Here is a 24,926-nt window from a genome sequence, read left to right on the forward strand (position 1 = left end):
TATTACGGATCGTTATGGCTCTTGGGTCATATCGTTATGGCTCTTGGGTATTATATAGCTCTTGGATTATGGCTCTTGGGTCATATCATTATGGCTCTTGGGTATTTATGGCTCTTGGGTGTTTATGGGTGATTATGGATCGTTATGGCTCTTGGGTCTTATCGTTATGGCTCTTGGTTATTTATGGCTCTTGGGTGTTTATGGGTGATTATGGATCGCTATGGCTCTTGGATCATATCGTTATAATGACTCTTGGGTGTTTATGGGTGATTATGGATCGTTATGGCTCTTGGATGTTTCTCCTTTTCCTTGTTTTATGCCAGATTATTTCCATTAAGGATCATTTTTCTCGTTGGCAGTAGTATATCATACCTGAAAAATATACTTACCAGCGCAAGTGATGCCATCATACTGAAAACCTTCTGAACAATAGCAAATTTTTCCAAGGTGGTTTTCTATACAAAGAGCTGACAAGTCACCACCCATTGAACAAGGAGCTATTGAGCACTGAGCTGGTTGTGAAATAGTAGTTGATTGAGCCGCTTCAGTTACAGAATCCGTTTCTGCATAATATTCTACATCCAAAGAGAGAGCCGAAGGAGTTGGGATATTGCTAGGTGATTGTGGAGATTCGTTAGAAGATGCTGAAAAATATCAAAGCGTTAATAAAAGGATGAAACCTTCACATCCTACTAACAACGATAGTAGCAAACTACACTATCAGCCAGAAGTCTATAGAGTGACAACTCCTTTCCTCCTTCCAATCCTCTTCAAAGCCTCTTCCTTACCCCTACTGCAGCTAAATACAGTAAGAATTAAAGTCAGCTTTTATAGTTTCACTACTTTAAAATCTGGGGTGACAAGTGTTGTCCAAAAACCCTTGCAAGATACTCTATGAAACTACTCAAGGGCAACAGAAAAAAAAAAAGCTGTTTTAAAGCCCAATTTAGTAAAACGACATTTCTTTGAAGTACACCAAATCTACATCAACAAACACTCCCGATCAAATCGGATCTACATACAAATATAGATTGAATCTACAAACAAAATGCAAAAAACAAGTTTAGATAGATGATTCATTGTTGGTCTTTATTTTAAAAATTCATTACCAAACAGTTAGTAGTAACGAAGTGTACCCATCAAAGGTAAGGAGCCTGAGAAAATTTACCTGATTTTTGAAAAGGGGGGGGGGGGAAGAAACGCGTAAAAGTCATTGAATCTTAATGAGAATCACACCATCAGATTCAGCGTATCAGACAAACTACTGTAGAGGTTTCAAGCCCAATTCAAAAAATGTGGATTTTTTTGACGAATGTCCCATCCGTCTACAGAGAAAATTTTGAGACTCTCAATGTTTGGCTATGCGTATGTGCATTGATACTAATATTGAAACCATAAAAGCACTCATTTTTACTTTTACTAGACAGAAGTATCCCTGAGACGAACAGATTGTATAGCAACACCAGTTTTTGGTCTACTTTAACTTAGAGGGCCATCGCTCCTCGAGAAACTTTTCAACTGGCTCGTTTGAACCACAGTTCTGGAAAATCCCTAATTCGGCTTTATTTACAGCGGTATCGCACCTCACAGCCACATACTTATTTCATGCGTTACTGGCGAAACAATATTTAGTGCTCAACGGCCTAATATTTTATGCCATGTCTTACCAGTAATCTTTATTCTTTAAACACTTTTGTGAACATGCGTCTGAATTTCTTGAAACTAAGCTTAAAAAGGTAAAGAACGAAATCTAAAAAGTGAACTTATTTAATTTAACTCTTTAACTGCTTAAAAGTCGCAGTAAATTCAAATCTGGAGGTTTTTCATGAGAAAATTCCGTTTTCGATATACTATCTTATAAAAAAGATTACTTACGAATACAAACTCCATTGGTAAAAGAATAGCCTTCTGAGCAACGACATTTATACTTGAGACCTAAAGGTATACAACTAGCATTGCCATCTCCATAACTTTTGCAGAAATCCTCCCCTTTGTATTGACATATGTCTCCAATGTTCAACTCCACAGAACGGGTCATTTCTAAAAAGAAACAAAATAGATAATTATTAGAGTAAATAATTTAAAGGTATAAGCATAATTTCACAGTCTGAATTTTAAACCCCCCATCCCCAATTATATCTTCCTCTTCCCACAATGTAGAAACTTAGCGGTCTCTAGGGACAGGGAGGAGGAGGGTCAACTTTAACAGCATTGCCAAATGACGTAATTAAACAAATAATGATCTAATGGTGTTGCTTCAATTTAAAGCATCGCATTGAAACTTTCTGATGATTTCAGAATGGCTAGGTTGGCTTATCACACTGTTTTACATGTAGTTTGTAAGAATATAACTCTTATGTTCAGTACCTTAGATAATGGAATGACAATATGAAACATCAATATAGACGGAGTGCTTCCCTCTTTTTCGGTTCTTTGGCAAAGCAATTTTTTCCAATTTTATAGATGGTTTTACTATGTTTCATTGAAACATTACGGCTGTGATATCAATTAAAAGTGTTACGTGCGCCATTTTTATAACTTTTCAGAAGAGTTGAAAAATAGAAAAAAGTTACTCGGCTGTGGTCGCTCTGAAGGATGAGACTGATGGAGATAAAGAGAACATATACTAGACATATTTTTTGTGCTCTTTTCAGTGGTATAAATTAAATTTTAAACATTCCAAGGGAATTCCAAATCATTCCATTTTATGGCGTGTGTCTCCTTTTTCCTACAGATATGATAATCCTCTTTTGTCAAAAGTACTCTGAGCGAATTCAAAATTATTCCATTTTTACGTATGTCTCCTTGGTCCTTGACAGCAAAGAAGAAAAATTCCATTATAGCTCCATAAGATAATTCTCTTCGGTCAAAACTGGCCTATACCTCTTTTTTTATTTTCGTAATGGTACAAGACACGAAAACTCTGACCGGAACATTCGATCGTGCTGAGTTTACCCGTGACAAATGCATAACTCAATTTTGACCAAAAAGACATGTGTCGTACTTTCAATTATTACAGCCAAAATGTTGTTTGATTTCTTCCAACATTGGTATTTAGGAGTCTTTCAAGTTGCCAAGTACAATTGTAATATAAACATCTGAAATAAAAACATAGAAAGCAACTTGCGGGTTCCGCAAATGGCTTTCGAGATAATACTAACTCTGGTGGAGAAGAATGACCACAAGTAAAATACATTTTTTAATTTCATTTTTTATGCACGGAATTGGTGGAATGCCAAACAGATAGGTTTTCCCTCGTGAAAGAAAGAGGGGCTGTCCAAAAACATGGCGTTTGTCTCCTTTTTGGGTTTGAAGAATTTTTTCCTGTTTTTTGAAACTATTAAAACATTATTTCCATTCAACATACACCCCCTACTTTCCTGCCCCTCTGGCTACTTCCGTGTCTTAATCACTTTAGATCTAAGCGTTTAAATAGACAAGGTCTTTTGAAGCAGAAGGTAAAAAAAAATAATCAAAATTGGAGACGAAGGAGCAACTCTTCTCATCTAGCCTATTGCGTTAGTTTTTTAAATATATAAACGTTTTACTGTTTCAACTGTGAAAAAGGTTAAGAAGTTGTTTAGTTACCTTCCAAGGATAGTGAATCTGACTTCACAATTTATTTTTTCTAATTTTGTCTTATTCCATGATACTAGACATTGTAGTGATGTTTTCAATAAAAGGTTTTCAAATAAAATTATACTTTGGTAGATGGCCGTAATATTAAGTAAAAGCACCCTCCAGGATCTTGTGCACTTTAAGAATAAAAATTTAACCCCTTAATTGACCTCAAATTTCGAACGTACGGATAATTTGTTTATGCGTGAGTATTATAGTCATCAGTTCTATAATACAACGAGCATTTTAACCGTTAACTTCAGAGTAGGCGCCGTTTTGATAAAACAACTGTGGAAACAAAAAGTGTGTTAAATAGCACATCACATCAATATCACACCAATGACCATAACAATATATATGCAGCATTAAATTCTTTTTCAATATCCAGAAGGATCTTGTGACATTATCCAGAAGGATAATGTCACAATCTAAGTCTCATGCAAGTAAGCAGTTATTCAAATGGTTTATTTGGAAGATATGTTGTTTTCTTTCATTTTCATCTGATTTATACTTTTAAGTTTTGATCGATATTTTTTTTTTTTTTACTCTTCATATTTTTTAGTAAATATTTATCGTTGGCATTCATAATAGGATCTTTGGCTTTTTTGCAACTTTTTTATTTGATGCTGAAGAAAAAACAAATTTTGTTTTGATTATAGGGTGGACAGTTTAAATCAAGTGATATCTTTTTCCATTCTGGACAGGAAGTATTTTTTATTCCCCTCCAGAAAACAATTCTGAATTTTTGAAATGTGTGCTTTCTTTTATCTATTTCTCTGTATGGAACAGGCTAGACTCGATTTTTTTTTACTTTCTTACGAACGTTTGTCAAAATAGTATGAAACTGCTTTAACACAAATTTCTTTAACTCTTTATCACCTGCAGAAATATTTTCCCTCCACTTTTTGTTTCTGCGAAATATACGTCTGGGTTAAGTGTCCAATAGCCATCCTATCATAATATATTTCCAAAAAATTTACCGTAACAGGAGCCATTTGAAGAGTGGAATCCATTAGAACATAAACATTTGTATCCTTCAGTTTCATTAATGCAACGAGCACTTAAATCGCCATTTTCAGAGCAAGCTCTACTTTCGCATTTGTCGGTCAAAACAGCTACGAGAGAAAAAAAAAAGCCTATTACACCACAGAGATATCACACAAGTGACGAAACATTTTTTTTCATAGTATATTTTTCTCAAAATTTGGATGTCTCAAAAAATACATAGCTAGCAAACGAATCAACTTTGTAGTTTTTCTTAGTAGCAAATAACACTCATTTGCTAGGCTCATTCGACAGCTTAGGCATACAATATCAGCAAATTAGGTCCTCTTAAAAAAACAAAACAAAAAAACAACAACAACAGCGAATTAAAAGTTAAATTCCTTATAAATTAGTCTGTTTAGTTTTTTCGGGTCATTTAGAGTCTCATATTGACAAATGGCCAGGGAAAGATTAAATTTCTAATCAATATCTTACATTATTTTTGGGACCAAGCATGACAAAATAAAAAACATAGAGCAACAAAGCGTCCAGTTTTTCTTCGTTTTGTTAATTGTTCTCTTCAATCGCTAATCTTCACTGATGATGGGAAATTTTAAGCTGAGAAGATTGCATAAACATTAAATCTGTCAGCTGAGCAACCAAATCCACTATTTTAGAGCTACTGGATGTGTTTCTAAGTTGGTTAGTAGCTTAGTGGTACTTATAAATTTCTTGAGTTACATTTTATTTATAAATGAAATCTGTGTATGCTCTGTCCTACTCCCTTGAACGAATCACAGATATTAGATTTCTATAATTTCTGACTTAGGTTGTTTTTCTTCTTCTAAAGCCTGCAATAGGATATTTATTTTACACTATTTCAAATAAGTGGATTCGAACCACTTTGCTAAATAAGACGAGTTTTTATATCTCGTCTCTAAGCCTCATTAATTTTGCCCTTAAATATTCCTTCAGAAAAACTGGCAATTAATTTAAGATAGCAAGAACCAAACACTAGGACAAAATCATTTCTGAAACCTATATTTCTAAAGTCCCATTCTTCAAATGATATCCTGGACTGCAAGGACATGTGTGGGATCCTATTTGATTAATACATTCCCTGGAATTATCTTCTTTAGAGGAGCAGGGAGAGTTTTCACATTTGTTAATATCTACAAGTAAAAAGACAGTTAAAAATGTATACTTTGACGCATTGCTACTACTAAAATATTCAATTGCTATTTGATAAAAATCAAGAAGATCCAATGTGCCAGTAGCCTTCGCCCAGATTATTTATTGAGTATTCTGCATCGATCAAGATTTCAATCGATTGACTTGATGGAAAGATATCTTCCAGTAGCCAATAAAAGAAGGATATGCAGGGCAGGGTTGCCACATGTAGCACAAAATTGCTATTTTAACATTATCACAGTCACTTTTTTTTAAAGTAGCGTCGAAAATCGCTGTGCAGTGCACAAATTTGGGCTATTGTAAAACTTTGAGAACTGACTGTGGTGGCAACCCTGATGCAGGGCCAGATGAGGTTGTGTTATAACTACCCTCGCTTAAGTGTTTCCTCCTTCAGGCAAACAGAGCAAGATTTGACTTTACGTTTTAATCTTATCAACAAGACAAGAGAAAGCGCAAAGAAAGAAAGCTCCTAAGAAGGATACGAGTCCATGTGCTTGAAGAAGATATGATTGACACAAGGGAAGATATTACCTTTGTAGATAGCAGCTCGTCATTCACTTAGCCAGGGCTTGCTCTACTGATTCTACTCTGGATCCTTTAAAGGGGTGGTAAGTCTCTTTTTAGTGCATGAAGAAGATATGATTGACACCAGGGAAGATCTCACGTTTGTAGATAGCAGCTCGTCATTCACTTAGCCAGGGCTTGCTCTACTAATTCTACTCTGGATCCTTTAAAGGGGTGGTAAGTCTCTTTTTAGATCCCCAGTATTTGACGGGCATCCATAATCGGTGAAGTGTCAAACGCACTGTCTACTAAGAGGGGTTTCTTCTGAACAGCAGAAAGGTTTTGATCAAAGAGTTATTCACAACTGTCTAACAAAGAAGGGTCAGATCAGGTAAATGTGGCTGCTCTTTCAAAGATAAGCCAATAAATTTATTCCCAAGAGACGAAATTAATCAACTCTCTTCATAACTTCATTTTTGAGGAACATATTTTTTTTTTGACAATGTCACGGCTTTGTTGTTTGGACCCATCATATATTTACTGTGGGGATAGAGATAGATACCCGAGCATATTTTACTGCTGCAACTAGACTTTTCGTCGGGAGATAAGTAGCTTTTTTTTATTTTTTTTTTTTTCTGTATGAAAATTACGATACGATAATCAAGTAATTTAAATTACAACAATTCGCGTCACATATAGCTTTTACATATCTTAGGCATTAACATTTATTGCAAATGTCGTTCAATATAAATATATTGTTTTTTCTAGCTGGAAAGATTATTCCGCAAAATAGTAATAGTTCTGATATACCAGACAAAAAATCCAAAATTTGAGTGACAATGTTATTATCTCGAGGAGGACAACCGGATGGATTATCTACAGTTTCCTCTCGTGAATCAAAACAACTACCTTCGTATTTACAACTTCGATCGATAAGCTATCTTTTACAAAAAATAGATGAATAAGTAGTAAAGTAGTCCAGTAGATTAATAAGTGAATAAGTAGTCCAGTACAAAAGATGAAATCACTGGAATCCTTCTCCAACAGCCTAAACATAAACATACCATATCTCGAGACTTTTAAAGTAGGACGACTTTAAATGGAAATCGTGCCGCAGTCGATCCACTCTTCGCCCTGCCATAACATTTTTCTTTTAAAAAGGTGTCAGTTGTATAGAAATTTTGTATTGAGAGGCGTGAGGAATAAAGTTATTTTATTTATTGAATTGATATGTGGAGACAGGACAAGCTAAAGTGCATTATTTAAAATTAAATATAATTAAGGATACATTGAACAGAACAATATAAACACTAACTACTAGCTGGAGTGATTTCTGTTAAAATAGGGTATTAGGTACAGTAATTGTTTGCTGCTATTATTAAAAGCTCATTTTGGCACCAATCCACCCGAGGCACACACAGCTAAGCATGCTCCTCCCAATATAATCAAAGCTTCCCTCTTTACATCCTCTCAAAAAGTTCCAATTTCCTTTCAATCTTTGTTATGACCTAATCCCACCACATTCGCGAAAAACCTGATTTTCACTTCGCTCTAGATGGATGGCCGAAAAGGATGATCTTTGGCATTTTGTCATTGTACATGCAAAATGTGTACTAGGCAACTCTGCCTTTTTCTCATTATAGCCCTAGAATATAGAATAGAAGCTCATTAGTCAATCAGATACCAAAAAATATTTGTAGACAATTCCTCGGGAAAACGTTTAAAAAAATCCTCGTGTGTCTTCCCAAGCACCCATAATTCAGAGCCATACTTGACACTAGTTTAGCAACTGTTTGACCGGTTAAAAATGGCTTACCAATACATACACCTTCTTCCTCAACGAAACCTTCTGAACACATACATATATAGGATCCTGGAATGTTCTTACAAAGAGCGGAAAGATCCCCGTCTGCTTGGCAGTTGTGATTTCCAGTGGCACATTCATTCAAATCTAAACAGAAAACAAGATTAAATCTTAATTAGTTATTAAGATTTGAGTAAAATAATGAATCAGCTTTTGTTTTTATTTCATTAGTCAAGTTTTATCTTAGACAATGAAAGCCTAGCTTGTCATTTATAATTAGAAACCAGTTTCTTTCATTATAGGGACGCTTTAAATAGATGGAAGAGGAGCGCTGCTGCCGAGGGCGGTTAGTAGTAGTAGTATTTATAATTATAGACAAGTATTGCTCAATATAACCTTAAACACAACCCTGGGGAAAGGGCAGAGAATAAGTTGCAACAACCGAATAAGTAAAAGGACTACCAGTGTTTACAAATTTCATGTTATTTAAAGGTCGCAGTAGCGTTGAACTATGTAAAACGACTGTACTGTCCTTAACAAAATTAAAACAAACAGTAATTCAGACAGGAAAAGCCTGTTGATTGTACATTCGAACAGTGGTAAATGCAGAGCAATCTACATTTACCCAAAGAATTGAGAATTACCAAAGAATTTACCAAAGAATACACCAATTCCAAAGAATTGATAACTCTAATGAAATGATACTGTTCAGATGAAAAAATGAAAAAAGAAACAAGCTTTCCTTTTTTGAGGTAGGGGTGGAGGAGAGATTCTACTCCTCGGCCATTTTTGGCTTTTGTCGACCCAGTTTAGAATCATTATTTATAATTGGTTCAACCTTTTTTTTTAGTTTTGTTTAGCTGTAGTTTTTTTTTTACATTCGATTCTCGAGAATTTGCATTTCTCATGGAGGAGTTTGATTAAAGTTTTCCTATAGTCCCCTTATCTTATAATATATGAATACTTCCTCTTTTTTTAAATATTATGTTCATAATCATCAAGAAACTTATCTCTAACCTCACAAACAACATATCTGACAAACTCATTTACCACACTATCAGCACCTTATTATTTTTTAATCCTTTTAATACTGTCACTAATTCTTCCTCACAAAATACATCTTCCTTTCCGTCAAAACTGTCGCATATTTTTTCAATATTTTCTTTTACAGTTTAGCACATTCTCAAAATGTTCGACCCATCTCTTTTTAACTCTTTTCTTATCAATAATTGTAGACTCGTTCTTATTTTTAACTGGGACAAGTCGAGATTGACTATTCTCTTTCAATTTATTAACATGCCAATAAATGATTTTATTATCATGTTGTCTGGATGCATCTTCCTGATCTTTGGAAATGTTATCCATGGACTCAAGTTCACATCTCTTTAATCCATATTTTAATACTTTCTATACTTTCTTTCTGTTCCTTTTTTTTTCATATGACCTATCACTTAGATAATTCTTTTACAGGCCCCTCCTCCTCTCTATTAAGCATGAAGCATTTTCACTAATATTCCTAGACGAGCTTCGAACTTTTTTCCGCAAAACACATAATGAAATCAAATCTCATCTTTAAGTCCCAGCCACTCACTGATCTGAAAATAATCACATGATACTAGACACAACAGGTACCAAAAATGCCTCTAAAGAGACAATGACGGGACACAAAGAACCAGTAGGTTTTTATCCTAATAAAAGATATACGTATCTTCTTTGTTACACCTGAAGCCTGAAGGCAAGCAAGTATTGCTCATAATAGGGATTGCATAACAGTCGGTGTCACTAAAAGATAGAAAATTTTATATAGCTTTGTAAGTTTACACTATTTAGTCTCGCGGATGGGGGATTGAGTCTTTCAAGATTTTAGGGGTGAGGAAAGTGAGGGGCTTAGGATTTGTGTTTAGGGAAGGAAGGAAATTTGCATTATGGGTATGGGCTCAAATATTTGTATGGGCTACATTTTTTTTCTTTTTTGATATCTGTCGTCCGACAGGGTTTTTGACTAATTATAAATAAACTAGTAAAAAAGCTTTGCATTTACTACCTAGACAGGTTTCTCCATCAAACTTGTAGCCTGCAGAACATTTGCAGCTGTATGAATTTGCATGTTCAATGCACACTGACTCAAGATCGCTAGCTCCAGCACATGGATTCATAGCGCAGGGACCTGCAAAATATGAAATAAATCATTCCTTGAAATTCTCACTGAAAGATGGTAAGTCAAATATTAATAAATTAATCATGTTTTGTAATATGGAAGAAGGGAAAATAAATCTAAGAAAATAAATAGTGGAAGTAAGATTGCAGCAGAAAATATAAGATAAACAAAACAAATGATGACCGCTACTAGCAAAAAGAAATAAGGCCATGAAAGAAATAAGGGCATGAAAATCCACAAATACAGGAAAGCCACAAATAAGCCCACGAAAGAAAAAGGTCATGAAAATCCACAAAAATATCTACACCTAAAGACATACACAGATGGTATCTTGGGAGTTAAAACCATTACCGAAATATCCAGGTATGGCACACTTAGATAATTCACTATATTTAGGTCTTGCAACATTAGATGGCTACATTTATCTGGCACAACTTCAACAAGGATTCAGAAATTCAATGATGGTTACCTTTTTTCATACCCACAAGCACAGATTGGGAGACATAAGCTTAGAAATATACGCCAACACACGCACATACATGCTTAGGCTTGCAAAAAGAAAATCCGTAGTATAGTGAGCTAATTCCCTTTCCCTTGTCATTGTCGAGTGACTAATGCACCGATATAGGTGAACCCAAGCGCATTGATGAAGAACAGTACGATAAAACCATTTCAGAAGCTACTGTAGGCACACGTAATATTTAATTTTTCCTGATTGAAAGTTAATCTAGTCCAATAGTTTATGCTTTGAGTTGTTCCCCCAAATTTTCGTCATAATCGTATCATGCTTCTCATTACAAACGGTTATAATTGTTGTTCAATGGTTTTCAAAACTGTAACCGAAAATACGATAATTGAATTGGATTTAACTGCAAAATATGGATTTCATAAGCATAATAGACGTGCGCTGGCCAAACTTTATTCTACTTTCTGTGATAATTCTGTCTTTTATGCTTCAGGTCTTTTCCCCCTTCTTAATAATGTAATTTAAAAAGAATTCGGATAAATTATTTCAAATTTTGCAAATTTCTTCTGTATCTTTAACCTTGGGCAAAAAACCAGACTCTTGTTAGAAAATTTTCAGTTCCTGATATAACTTTAAAGTTGGAGGTTCTTCACAAAAAACTCTCCAGTACAGCTTCTGCGCACCTATCCCTTCATCACCGTTTTATCCGTTTTTTTGGTTGATTTTGTGTGTGTATTTTTTTTCTCTTTGTGTGTTTTTTTTTATTTATTTATTCTTACTCCACCATATTTATTTTGGGTATTGTGTGGATGAAAAATAAAATAAATAGATAAATATCTCAAGATTTACCTTTTTTTTCTGTACTTGACTCACTTTGATACTGAGCTTTTAATTTAGCACAGAGACATACGAAAATATTGCACTTATTAAAATATTAATTTGAAAAATGGCTGAGTTGAAAAATTCCCTGAAAAGTTTCTGTTCCTCATAAATGATAATATCAAAGTCATACAAGCATAAAGAATAGCACAGCTGTTTCCCACTAAAATTTGGTCTTCGGAACCGGAGTTCTATTGATCTAAACACGAAATAGCAGCTTGCTAAATCCGATGTACAAAGGGATCTAAAGTTGCGGTAGCTGATCAATAATTCCAGTATACTTTGAGAATCAATAAAAAAAAAGACACGATGGAGTCCGCCTATGTAAAATCCAACCGGTGCCCTGTACATAAAGAGATGCTATCAATCCATCTACACAACTCCATTGATTTTCAGGAGCACCAAGATTACCAATCAACATCTTCGTTTGTGAAGAGGCTTAATTTCTTCGGTACATAAATTTACAAATTGCAGCCCCCGATCTTAAGCCTGAGGACGAAAGGCGGGCATAGAAAAACCAAATTTAGTTCTACCGTTGCAAGGTCTAGGGAAATAGATCATTGTATTAAATAAGATGCTTAGCAATTCACCAAAAACCTGTTATTTGTCAGTTTTATATTAGTCTCTATATTCAAAAATCTTTTACTAGAAATACAATTTATATAAAATGATTTATTTATTTATATATATTTATTTATTTAAATTTTATTTGTTTATTATTTATTTATTTTATATATTTATTTATTTTTATTTATTTATTTTATATATTTATTTATTTTATTTTTAATTTATTTTATTTGTATAAAAAATACAATTTTTATATATATATATATATATATATATATATATATATATATATATATATATATATATATATATATATATATATATATGATTTATATAAATCAGATGCTTAGCAATTCGTCAAAATCCTATTATTTGTTAGTTTTATATTGGTTTCTATATTTAAAAACTTTGACTAGAACCGATGTTACTGATGTAACGTCGTGACAAATTTCAAAGAACGCTTTTAAAAAGGCATTGAGGAAAAGATTCAGTTTTTGTTTTTTACCGATATAAGGTGTAAAGATTCGAACGCAAGCAAGCCTGAGGATCAAACTGAATTAAACTATATACTAGCAAAAGTACAACAGATTTGTAAGACCGATTTTTGGTTTCCTGATACATCTGAAAAAAAGAAAAAAAAGGTACCCTCTTTAGTTGTTTAATGATAATATACTGTTTATATGTTGAACAGGTATAGCAAAATTTGAGGTAGAGGTGGGTAGAAAAGCTATGCAAAACATTCATTTGTAAGGGGGGGATTAACACTAAAAAATGTAATACCCTAAATATAAATGAATTTTAAAAGAAATTACCAGACTTACGTTCACAGGTGCCTTCTCTAAATGTATAGCCTGAAGAGCAAACACAATGGTAGCTGCCTACGCTGTTTATACAGTGTGCTTTAGAATCACCAACTGCAATACAAGGGTTGAATTCGTCACATTCATCAAAATCTAAAAAAAATCAACCTCAATATAAATTGTACGGCTGAATAAAAAGTCGTCAAGGTTTGTCAAAATATAATATATATAAATGTTAATAGAAAGAGATAATACAAATATTTAGTTTTTCACACAATGAATATGTTCTTCAATCATAATTTGAATTTTCGCTGATTTTGTTCTAGACTGAACAGTGGCAATTTTAGGGGGCGGGGTAGAGAAGGTTCTTTTCCCGAGCGCAGAAATTTAAGGGATGCAAAATTTCAAATAAATAATCTAATAGTTATAATATTTTTTTTTAATTTTTGGATTTATTTATTTAAAATAAAGTGGGGGCACTGATAATAAATGAACATAATTAATAAATTATTTATTAATTAATATAATACAAATAAATTCAAAATTGAATTAATGAAAGAATAGTAATAATTACATTATGATATATTAATAAAAAAATAAGTCGCCAAAGAATTATTAATTAAAAGTAAATTCACCGAATAAAATAATTAAATAATAATTATACTTTAATAATAAATAAAAATTTTGCTTCCATTCGACCTGAAAATTTTTGGGGATGATGGGGGGGGAATTAATATTTTTCCCGGGCGCAAGAGACGCCTGAACCATCAATGAGCCTGAAACGTAGCCTGTCCAAGTCAGACTGGGCTGTACATACGAATCTAGTACCAGAGCTGATTTTTCCTTGACAAAAATCTGACTTCATAGATGGCTCATTCTTTAATTTAGACTTGAAGTAAAAGAAACAAATGTTTTTCAAGATGAATGTAAAATCAGCGTAAAAGCTTCAAACAAATCGGAATGATCCTGTATGTGAGACAGTATGCTACTCCCTTAATTGCCATCCCTTTGCGTTAAGGTTTAGTTTTAATCTTCATTCAGACCATGGTCATTTTCTATATTATGCTGAATCTTTAGTGTAAATACCTAGGCTCTTATGGGGACGAGAGCACCCTTCATACGAAAAATACTCCATTTCCGTTTTCAATTTTAAAGTTCGTACTTCCAGATGAAAGCCGATGTTTATATGTACTTAATTTTTCTCCGCCCCCACTGTCCCACCTCCCACTGTCTAGACATTAATTTTACATGCTTAAATTATTTCTTCAGAAACTTTAATCACCATTTAAAAACAGCACCTCTAGGTTGGTGTATTGTTCCTGGGGGAGCCCCCCCCCCCTTTTCCACCTCAGTGCAGGTTAGCATATGACTTTAATCTGTAGTTTCAAACTCAAACTAAGATGGGATTCCTGCAATAAGAAGAGAGCTTTCACCCCTTCACGGTCCATAATAAACATCAAGTTTAAAAACATTTAACGCACTTTTTGAAACTTCTGACGTCTTTTATCCATACATAAAATCCAGTGCCCCACCTCTCAGGACATTAGCTGGTATTCTTGTATAGCCTTTTAAATCACTTTGTATAGGTCTTAAACAATCGGCCATTTGTTAAGGACAGTATATACAATCGTTCATGGTAATGAAGGGTGATTAACGATCAATCTTTGTCAGTAGAAGTCGACAGCATATATATATATATATATATATATATATATATATATATATATATATATATATATATATATATATATATATACTGTATATATACCAAGTTGTTTTGTTTCGTTTGCTTTATATTTACGCTACAATTAGTGTTTGGTTTGTTGCATTTTTTCTTTCTTTATGTATAGCGGATAATTTTGTGAATATCCTTTGATATACAAAATAAATTATCCATTATCGAAACCATTTATCCACCGTAAGCCAAAAATAAAATAACTTACCTTCACAAGTGGAAACATCTACCGGTTCAAATCCTATATTACACTGACATCTATTGTCATTTCCACAAACCATGTTTTTACCTTCACATTCACCTGTAAAATTGGTAAATTAAACTATATGAGTCATTTGTGGTAAATTCAATTTTATTCCGGATTTCGAGAAATTGCTCATTTGATCCTTAATTTTACTTGGAAAAGTCGAGTGAGTTGTTAGGAATATTCAGTATAAATGTAAACTTATTGCAACTATTTCTTTATTGTACTAGATGGATATCAGGTAATTCCTAAAATACCGAATAAGAGAATACCGACATAGATGTAAAAAAATACGATAATGAATCCTTCAGCATCTAAAACGTATTAATAGATTCTAAAGCTAAGTTTTAACAAATTTATAATAAAAATTAGAGAGACTTGCTTCGGCAGTCAGATTTCTGATCCTCACCCCTCCTGACCCAAAAAATGTTCTAATGTGGGTAGATATTCTGTGTCTTTGTTCATCACTGAATTCAGGTTTCTATGGCACTTGGTATCTATAAAGTGACATATAGCGATCGCAGATTCTGTGGGTTTGACGGTCGGTCTGTCTGTCTGTCCCGGTTTTGCTAGTTCAGGCGCTTCCAGGTAAGCTAGGACGATCAAGTTTGGCAGGCGTATCAGGAACCAGACAAGATTAGATTAGAAATTGTTGTTTTCCCGATTCGACCATCTGGGGGAAGTGGGGGGACGGTTAAATTGGAAAAATTAGAAAAATGAGGTATTTTTAGCTTACGATCACGTTATTAGATCTTAATAAAATTTGATACTTAAAAGGATATCGTGTCTCAGAGCTTTTATTTTAAATCCCGACTGGATACGATCACATTGAGGGGAGTTGGGGATGGGGACCTAAAATCTTGGAAAACGCTTAGAGTGGAGGGGTCAGGATGAAACTTGGTGAGAAAAATAAGCAGAAGTCCTAGATACGTAAGTGACATAAATAGGACGGTTCCTCTATTTGGCGGAGTTGGGGGGGGGGGTAGGCTTAATTCTGAAAAATTAGAAAAAATGAGGTATTTTTAACTTACGAAGGAGTCATCGGATCTTAATACAATTCCATATCTAGAAGGATCCCGTAACTCAGATCTCTTCTTTTAAATCCCGACCGGATCCAGCGTCATTGGGAAGGGGGGGGGGACCGGAAATCTTGGAAAACGCTTAAAGCGGAGAGATCAGGATGAAACTTCGTAGGAAGAATAAGTAGAAGTCCAAGATACGTGACTGACATAACCAGACCGAATACGCTCTCTTTGGTGGAGTTGGGGGGGGGGGGGAGTAATTCGGAAAATTAGAAAAAATCAGGTACGCAACTTACGAACAGGTGATCAGATCATACGGAAATTTGATATTTAGAGGGATCTTCTGCTTTAGAGCTCTCATTTTAAATCCCGACCAGATCCGGTGACATTGGGGGAGGGGGCTAGAGGAGCGAACGGGAATTCTTGGAAAACGTTAAAATTGAGGTATCTTTATCTTATGAATGGGTGATCGGATCTGAATGAAACTCGATATATAGAAGGATCTTATGGACATCTTATGGATCCGGGGACATTAGGGGCTGGAGGGGGAAACAGAAATCTTGGAAACCAGAAATCTTGGAAAACTCTTAGACTGGAGAAATCGGGATGAAACTTGATGGGAAGAATAAGCACAAGTTATAGATACGTGATTGACATAATTGGAACGGATCCGTTCTCTTTGGGGGAGCTGGGGGGTGTTAATTTGGAAAAATTAGAAAAATTGAGGTATTTTTAACTTATGAACAGGTGACCAGATCCTCATAAAATTTGATATTTAGAAGGAATTCATGTCTCAGAGCTCTTATTTCAAATCCCGACCAGTTCTGTTGACATTGGGAAGAGTTGGATGGGGAAACCGGAAATCTTGGAAAACGCTTAGAGTGGAGAAATCGGGATGAAACTTGGTGGTTAAAATAAGCAAATGTCCTTGATACGTGATTAACATAACCGTTCCTTGATACGTGATTAACATAACCGTACTAGATCCACTCTCTTTGGGGGAATTAGGGGGTGGGGTTCAGTGCTTTGACGACTTTGGTGCTTCTGGACGTGCTAGGACGATGAAAATTGGTAGGCGTATCAGGGACCTGCACAAATTGACTTGATAAAGTCGTTTTCTCCGATTTGACCATCTGAGGGGCTGAAGGGAGAGGAAAAATTAGAAAAAAATGAGATATTTATAACTTACGAGTGGGTGATCAGATCTTAAGGAATTTTGATATTTAGAAGGACCTCATGACTCATAGCTCTTATTTTAAATCCCGACCGGCATTAAGCCTCTGATTTTCCTTTTAAATCAATCTATTGATTCTTAGAATTTAGCAAGACCTCATACCATATGCGCTCTTGGCTCTTCCGGCCTCGTCACAAGTGCCATATAAGCTCTTAGCTCTTGTTTGTACTCGTATCGGACCTAACCTTAATTTAAACTCATTTTAGTAGCTCACTAATTTCGGAGTTCTCTGAGAACCAATAAATAAAATATACGATATGATACTATCTTCATGTGTATAATGTAGAGTAACTGATACAAATAAACATGCATCTATGATCTTTCTTCTCGCAAATAAAACAACAAAATTCCACATTTTTGCAGATAGGAGCTTGAAACCTCTATAATAGGGTTTTCTGATACGCTGAATCAGATGGTGTTATTTTCATTATGATTCTATGACTTTATTGGGGTTTCTCCCTTTTTTTCAAAAATAAGGCAAAAATTCTCAGGCTCGTAACTTTTGATGGGTAAGACTAAACTTGATGAAAGTTATATATTTGATCTCAGCATAAAAATTTGATTCTTTTGATGTATCTATTGGTATAGAGGCTCGGTATAGAGGCTCGGTTACTATTGAATCGGGTCGCTTCTTACTTACAGTTCATTACCACAAGCAGTTTGAACATACCAGTTCAATTCACGCTACGGCACTGCTTGGTTGTTTTCGGCCGACGAAATTTATTTCGATACGATTTTGTTTGATGCTCAACAAAATCATCGTCTTCTTCAGAGATTAGAAAAAAAGACCGGAATCTTTTATAAGGAAGAATTTGATTTTCGTTTAATAATAGTCACGATTTTTCGGAGTCGCTGATGACAAGTAGGAGTCACTAAGGTTTTGACTGCTCAGCTAATTTTTTTTTTTTAGTTTTTTTTTCTATTGACTGGGTTCGCAAAACTTCTAGTTTTTAGTTAGGTGGAAACAAGTAAATTTAGTTATGCATACAAGGACGCTAAATCAAATTAAATTAAGAATGCAAAAATTCTCCCCCGCTTATTTTTTTTTAAAGTGATTCAATGTATTGGAACGCAAATTTCCGTTGAACAATTAACCCATATTTTAAATTTTAAGATTCTATTATTATAAAATTACACAAGCAATTTTATTACACATTCAGTTATTACACAATGATTACACATTCAAAAGGGTTAACTGCATTCGACAGATGCATTTCCCTCTGGTTTTATCACTCAAATTGTTTTTCAGATTCTTTCTTGGGGTGAGGGAGAACTCACAACACAATTCAGTGAGAAAGCTTCTTACCGTCTCCCATTGTGCCATCTTTATTTCATAAAATTAATAGTAAGCTTATTTACCTGGAACACCTTATGTGTTATGTTAGTTCGATATTGCTCCAAGACTGTTTGTGAAAAACAAAGAAAAATAAAAGTTTAACAGCATTTGAAGTGGAAGTGAGTGGTAATAATTCCCTGAGGCACTGAATGGTTTCGAACCGCATTTTATTTGCAAAGAAAACTATTTCAAATTTTTCAAGCACTAATTCTTATTGCTATCTTTTCATTTAACTGTAGTACAATTTATAAGCACTCAAAAATGTCCAAATTGGCTTGCTGGACTCCAAATATGGCTTATTCTCAGCCTATCATAATCTTTACACGTTATTTTGACAAAGTTGTTCCTTGATCTAAGCTTTAAGTAGAAATTCCAGGTTGGCCGATCTCGGCCAGTTTTCTCTGAATGTTTTTCCTTGTACTGTTTTAAATTAGAAAGAGATTTGAGCAACAAACTGCTGGCAAACTATAATCTTCTTTAGTCATTAAGACAGAGACTAGTTTTTACTTTAATTTAATGCATCAATAATTTAATACATTAATTTCAATTTCATGCAACAAATAAGTGTGTGTCTGTCTCTCTGTCTCTCGTGCACAAGGAAGGAAAAAGAAGATCTTATAAGCAATCTTGGAACAATTAGATAATTGTAAGCTACAGAAATAAACGAAAAAAAACTATAGAAAAAAACTTAGCAAATTTGACGCTGAATAGCGTCATACTAGGGCCGAAGGCTGCCCTAGTAAAGCGAGAACGCCCTCATAAGGGCTGAAGACCTAAACACTCCCTGAGCGAAGCAAGGACTATTAGCAAGTGATAGAGGCATGAGCTGCCGACCATATCAAACGAAGTATGTAAAGTAATACGGTAAAAAGCCGACTCTGGAGCTAGGTTTGTCCCGGGTACCGTGACTAGCAATAGCTCCTTGGCCGAGATATTTTTGAAGCGAGTGCTTTAGTTGTTCCTTGTTCACTAAAGAGATTTCGGGGTTCAATTTTGATCCCAGCTCCAAAAATCTGAGGAAAGAGACCTTAGGAAAGCATCAGATCCAACCTTGACCTAGCAATGCAGGAAAAACTTAACACTGCATAATATCTTTAGGAATATAAGCAACCACAGTCTAGTCTAGACTCTAGATATTTAAGGAAGACCTGAAGATTCGGCGAGTATATTAGTAAAAGTTACATTTTTATGCACAACTATCCAGAGTTTTGAGCATTGTAGCTAAATTTTTCTAAAAAAAAGGGAAAAAATTCCTGGAAGACACTTTTAGAATTATCTAGTTACGACCAATTTCTTTCCCCTACAGAGGCTGATGCATATATTATATTTTTTTCAGGGGTTGGGGGGTTGGGGGTCCTTTGAAAACTGCGGTCCCCATGTCGTATTTTTCACTCCTCCGGTCCTGTAGCCAATTCAACTTATAAGCATCTGGGGATAACAGTCGCCTAAAATCCCACATCCACCCACATTCCCCTACCAGTTGGAAGGTTTTATGGAAACGACACCATATTTTAGTTTACTAAATGTCCACTCTTATATAGCCATGTAAAATTATCGCTTCTTATAATCTTGTGCGGTATATCTGTATTATCGATTGCTGTATGAATATCTCAATGTTTTTATAATAACGGAACGCTGCCACCAAAAAAAAAATATTGGGTTGTATTATATAAAAAAGAGAAGAAAGAGTAAGAGGAACTTACCTCTACCATAAATGTTGCAGAAATGGGACAAAGACTGTGTGGCGCTGCTGACATTCTGTAAAACAAACGCATAGTTAATGATGGAAACGTGGAAAGAAAAATCGAGGCTTCAACAAATGCAATACAAGAACCGCGAAAATTTTTTGCACTGGCTTTGTATTGAAAACTATTTCTAACTAGTTTTAGGGGAAATAACTAAATTTGTCAGAGGCCTGGGCTTTCTTTCTAAACTGAACTTGAAAGACGTAATTCTTCAAGACATTTTCCAACTAAAATATTGGCTAGAAATTTTTTTCGAACTTTGGAAGTTTAAAACTAAATCTTCTAGGGAGTTCAGAATCTTCGGATTCGGTTTTGAATCCGAAACCAACATACCCGAATCTTCAAATTTAAACATACAAACATACAATGGTATTTAACATACCCAAATTTAAAAACCAACATACCCGAATCTTCGGGTATGTTTTGTAAATCACAGCAGTCTGATTTTTTCATACTTTACAGCAATATTAGGAAGTACATTTTGTACCATAAGGCCTTTCAATAGGGACTGATCCTTCCAAAACAATAACAAATCTTTAAATAAGTACCCACTCACTGATTTCCTTGTTTTGCAACTAAACCTTACGTTTCAGTGTTCTAGCTGATGACAGAAAATATGTCTAATTCCTTTGATGATGCATTTTGTAATAGGCTGCTTATGGCTCTCCTTTCTAAACGTGACTTATGCCCGAGCCGCACCATAATCACGTCCGTTGATAAAAAAAAAGTACTTGGTTCTAGGTTTTAACGCTAAACTTGTACTACAAAAACACAAAATTGAAAAGGCAAGAAATTGGTTTGAAAAGCTTTTATCGACACTAGCTTGTCCCCGATTCTTGGCTACTAACAGTACGTCCTTGAGCCTTTTCCCAGATTCATCTTACGCACAGGAAAACCCTTCTTTCATGCTTCCGATTTTATGAGTTTAAAAATCCATTCCCAAGTCTTTCCTCTCATTGGTCAACTCTAAATTTTATACTTTAAATTTCGACAATAAAAACTCGCCAAACTATAAACAGGATATATTTGGTGCTAAAGTTACGCGTAAAATATGTCTTATCCTCAAATATCCGAGATGGAGCAGCCCGGGTATCAGGCTTTCAGGTCTACTAACAATGATTGGCAACTATTTTGTTGGCTCCTGGATAATTGAGAGGGAAATTAAAAAGCACAAGTTTGGAAAGAATTAGCATAGCCTACTCAGCTACCCTATCTTTGAAGACATGTATGGAAAACACACAGTAGAAACTGCTAACCGCAAGACATTTGAGCAGTCATGAACTCTTTCAACGGCTACAGCGCATAAACTAGTCATCCTACTTGTTGCATTACCAGTTTTTGTACAAATTCTGCAATTTTGGATTTTCAATTTTTGAATTGCTATAGAGATTATATAACAATAGAAGTCTTTCAATCGTTCTAAAGACAATTGTCAGCTAAAAAATTTGAAAAAAAATTGCGTTTCAGTGAGAAAAAAAAGGTTAGTAAACATTGTTAGCAAATAACTCTAACAAACTGAATTCTGACTCAGATTTAACCAAGTCAAATTTAACAGAATCGAATCTAACCAAACAAAATTCTGACGACTTCATTCCGTGCCCACGAAAATCAGTATTCAATAAATTCTAAAAATCGGCTAGATTTTTTGTCTTAAATCTTTTTCGGTTACTACCTAGGCTAGGAAGCCCAGTATGAAAGTTCACACATGCATAATGAAAAATTCCGGTTGAAAAAAGTGCATTGTGCCCCCTTTTTCTACTAAATAAATGGACTTTAGATACATACTTTAGATGCTATAATTAAAAAAAATGAGCGATTTAGACAATTAAGGGCCTTGCTCTTGGGGTAGAATAGGTTATGTCATCCTCGGTGGAATCTATTTTCGATATTTCGATTATTTTGAACAAACTTACTGGTACGCTTGCAACTTAGTCCCTATTTAGCTCAACCCAATCAAGTAAACCCACATTCAACTTAACCCCCATTCCCCTCAATCTATGTTTGACTTAACTCAATTTTAACTCAACACCACTCAGCTAAGTCAAGGCTTCCAGTCAACCCCCGAGGCACTCATCCCCCTTGGAAATCGACCCCCATACAATACAGCACCCGTTTAACTCAACCCTATTAGGTAAACTTGCTGTGGTTGACTACACTTAAAGAGAACATGGTAATAGAATATACTAGTACCATTAGATTCCTTATTCTATGCTCTTTCCAAATACCATAGTTGCTTTTCAGACAAAAAAAAAACCCTCCCCATGGTCCCTAATAATATATTCCTCCGTTGATTTTCTTCTCGTCATAGGTTATGTCTTCTTTTTTTTTGGCGGGTCTTTTTACATTCTTGACCGGGTGAACAGCTTTTTGCAAAGATATTTCAATACGGTTGAAAATTGTAACCAATACAATTGGTTTCAATTAAATTCAGCTGAATATAACCTAGCCTATTCTAGGGATTGAATTGGAAGGGAGTGGAAATAAACACGAGTTGAGTTAAACGGGGATTCTGTTAATCGAATGTTAAGCTGAATAGAGGTTGAGTTGAACACGGGTTGAGGTCAATGGAGTTGAGTTACACGGGAGCTAAACTAAATTAGATGGGAAGGTTTGGAGAGTCAAATTCCAAACTTGTCCCTCTAATCACACACAATTCAATTCCATACAAAATCCCAGTTTTTGATAAGGTGCGAAATGTCAACCTTATAAAATACACCTGTAAAGAATTAGTCAGTTGTATAAGTTGGGGCCCTTGACCTTGGTGCTGCGTAGATCATGTCTACCCTAAAACATATCCAGAGTGTAACGGCTATCTAAAAATTTGATCCAATCCCTTTGGAGGTCAAGAGGGGTGAAAAAGGGGCATATAAAAAAGGATGATTGCCCTGAAATCACTTTAGACCCTTAAAATTCCTAAACTGATAGTAAATTAGAGATTGTCTAATGTTTTAGCTAGGTATAAGGGGGGGCAGCTAAAATTTTCTAGTTGGAAGCTGGACTTAGTCAGGGTGAAACAAAGAAATCAACGACTTCGTTGCATACAACTATTAAGCCTGTGTTTAGCCTTTACATTGCCGAGACTTTTGTAATCAGCATGGTTTATGTAGTTTAAACCTTCCTCGGGTTAATTAATCTTCTCAAATCGCTATTTAACCAGGTTTTCAACTTTAGGTTGCAGATTATGCAGTATATACCAAGAGGTTGGATGTTTAAGAATACAACTAAACTTGGTTGTACTCTGCCAAAAATCTACTATGTGTATTTTCGTTTAGATTGTAAAAAAAATGATTTTTTTTTTATTTATAGAACGGGAGAAGTAGACGAACACACAAAATATCGTCGACCGACTTTTTTTCCCGTCTTTGTCGCCCCCTTCTATTTACTGGGCGTTGATACTAAGTTTTATAATTATTGTATGTCTGACTAGAAAGCTAGTGAGACCTGTTTCATCCGTATAGATCCTAGGTCGTATTTCAGAAAGCAAAGCGGTAATATAAATTTGATTGCGCCATTTGACCCGCCATGTCAAGATTCCGGGTGGTCCATCCATAACTCGAAATCAAATTTTTGTGTAGATACTAGGTTGTGGCCAAGGACATCCGAGCTAATTCTATATGTTCGTTTCCTCCGCATAATAAATTCGTGCAATATTTTTCAGCTTTACCTATCCCTAGTCTACAAACACACAACGTCTGAAGATAGTTACTCTTCAAATATTAATTTTTGACAGAGACTTAAATCGTAAAAAGACTTCAGTGAACAGATTAATCCCCTGGCCCTTGAGAGCTGCCATGAGATTTTTCATGGCTGGTTAAATTAAAAAGCCCTCAGACGGTTTGGGCACCTCCTATGGATGTCCCCGGCAGCTTCAGCTTGAATTACGTATGACTTCGATGCCACGACGTATGGTTGGTCGCGCTAAAGGAGCACCCCTCAGACATGGTAGATGGACAGCCTAAGGAAGACCCTAAGAATGACTGGCATTACCACTGACGAGGTTCCCTAACATAGCAGTTCAGTCCATCTGAAGAAGTAAAGCTGAGACGCTCTTTACATCGCCCGTCACGCGGCAAGAGTCTTACGCAAGTCAAGGGGACCAATGCTCCTTTGCCTGCGGTGCTTTGGCTAGCTTGAAGTGCTTTCAAAACTGTAATCAAACGCATTCTAATCAATATTTTTTTTTTATATTGATTTTAGCCCTTTGCTTTATGGAGTCACAAATGAAACCCAGACAACACACATTTACGCAACAATTTTTCTTGTTGGCTATTACCCCCCCTCACCTGGGTACACCCCCTGCCTGAAATAGTCAAAAACCAAATAAATATGTCTTTGAGGACGACTTGATCCCCCACAGTCCCCAGGGGAAGGGCTGCAAGTTATGAACTTTGACAGGTGTTTACATAAAGTATTGGTTATTGACTGAGTATAATGACGTTTTCAGGGGGGTATTTTTTTGGTGGGTGGGGGGGGGGGGTCGGAGGTTACGTGAGAGGATCTTCCCATGGAGGAATTTATCACTGGGGAAAAGAATTTCCATGAAGGGGGCGCTGGATTTCCAAGCATTATTTAAAACAACAATAAGAAACTACATAAAAAAAACAAGTTTTTTCAGCTGAAAGTAAGGAGGAACATTAAA

The 24,926-nt window shown here is 35.1% G+C and overlaps 1 protein-coding gene across 2 annotated transcripts in view; it reads right to left on the reverse strand.

The window, feature by feature from the left end:
• The window catches only part of LOC136041301 (fibropellin-1-like), a 60,328-nt gene that overhangs the window by 32,625 nt on the left and 2,777 nt on the right, over window positions 1–24,926 (reverse strand). The window contains exons 2-9 of one of the 2 annotated variants that reach the window (XM_065725920.1): window positions 20,246–20,300; window positions 14,915–15,007; window positions 12,993–13,124; window positions 10,146–10,268; window positions 8,114–8,248; window positions 4,599–4,733; window positions 1,876–2,040; window positions 390–644 (exon numbers count right to left, since the gene is read on the reverse strand). In XM_065725920.1, coding sequence (XP_065581992.1) covers window positions 390–644; window positions 1,876–2,040; window positions 4,599–4,733; window positions 8,114–8,248; window positions 10,146–10,268; window positions 12,993–13,124; window positions 14,915–15,007; window positions 20,246–20,300 — 1,093 coding nt within the window. Of the gene's footprint in view, window positions 1–389; window positions 645–1,875; window positions 2,041–4,598; window positions 4,734–8,113; window positions 8,249–10,145; window positions 10,269–12,983; window positions 13,125–14,914; window positions 15,008–20,245; window positions 20,301–24,926 lie in introns of both variants that reach the window. The other variant, XM_065725919.1, reaches the window with a different exon arrangement.

Source organism: Artemia franciscana, unplaced genomic scaffold (genome assembly GCF_032884065.1).
Source record: "Artemia franciscana unplaced genomic scaffold, ASM3288406v1 PGA_scaffold_131, whole genome shotgun sequence".
Lineage (NCBI taxonomy): Eukaryota > Metazoa > Arthropoda > Branchiopoda > Anostraca > Artemiidae > Artemia > Artemia franciscana.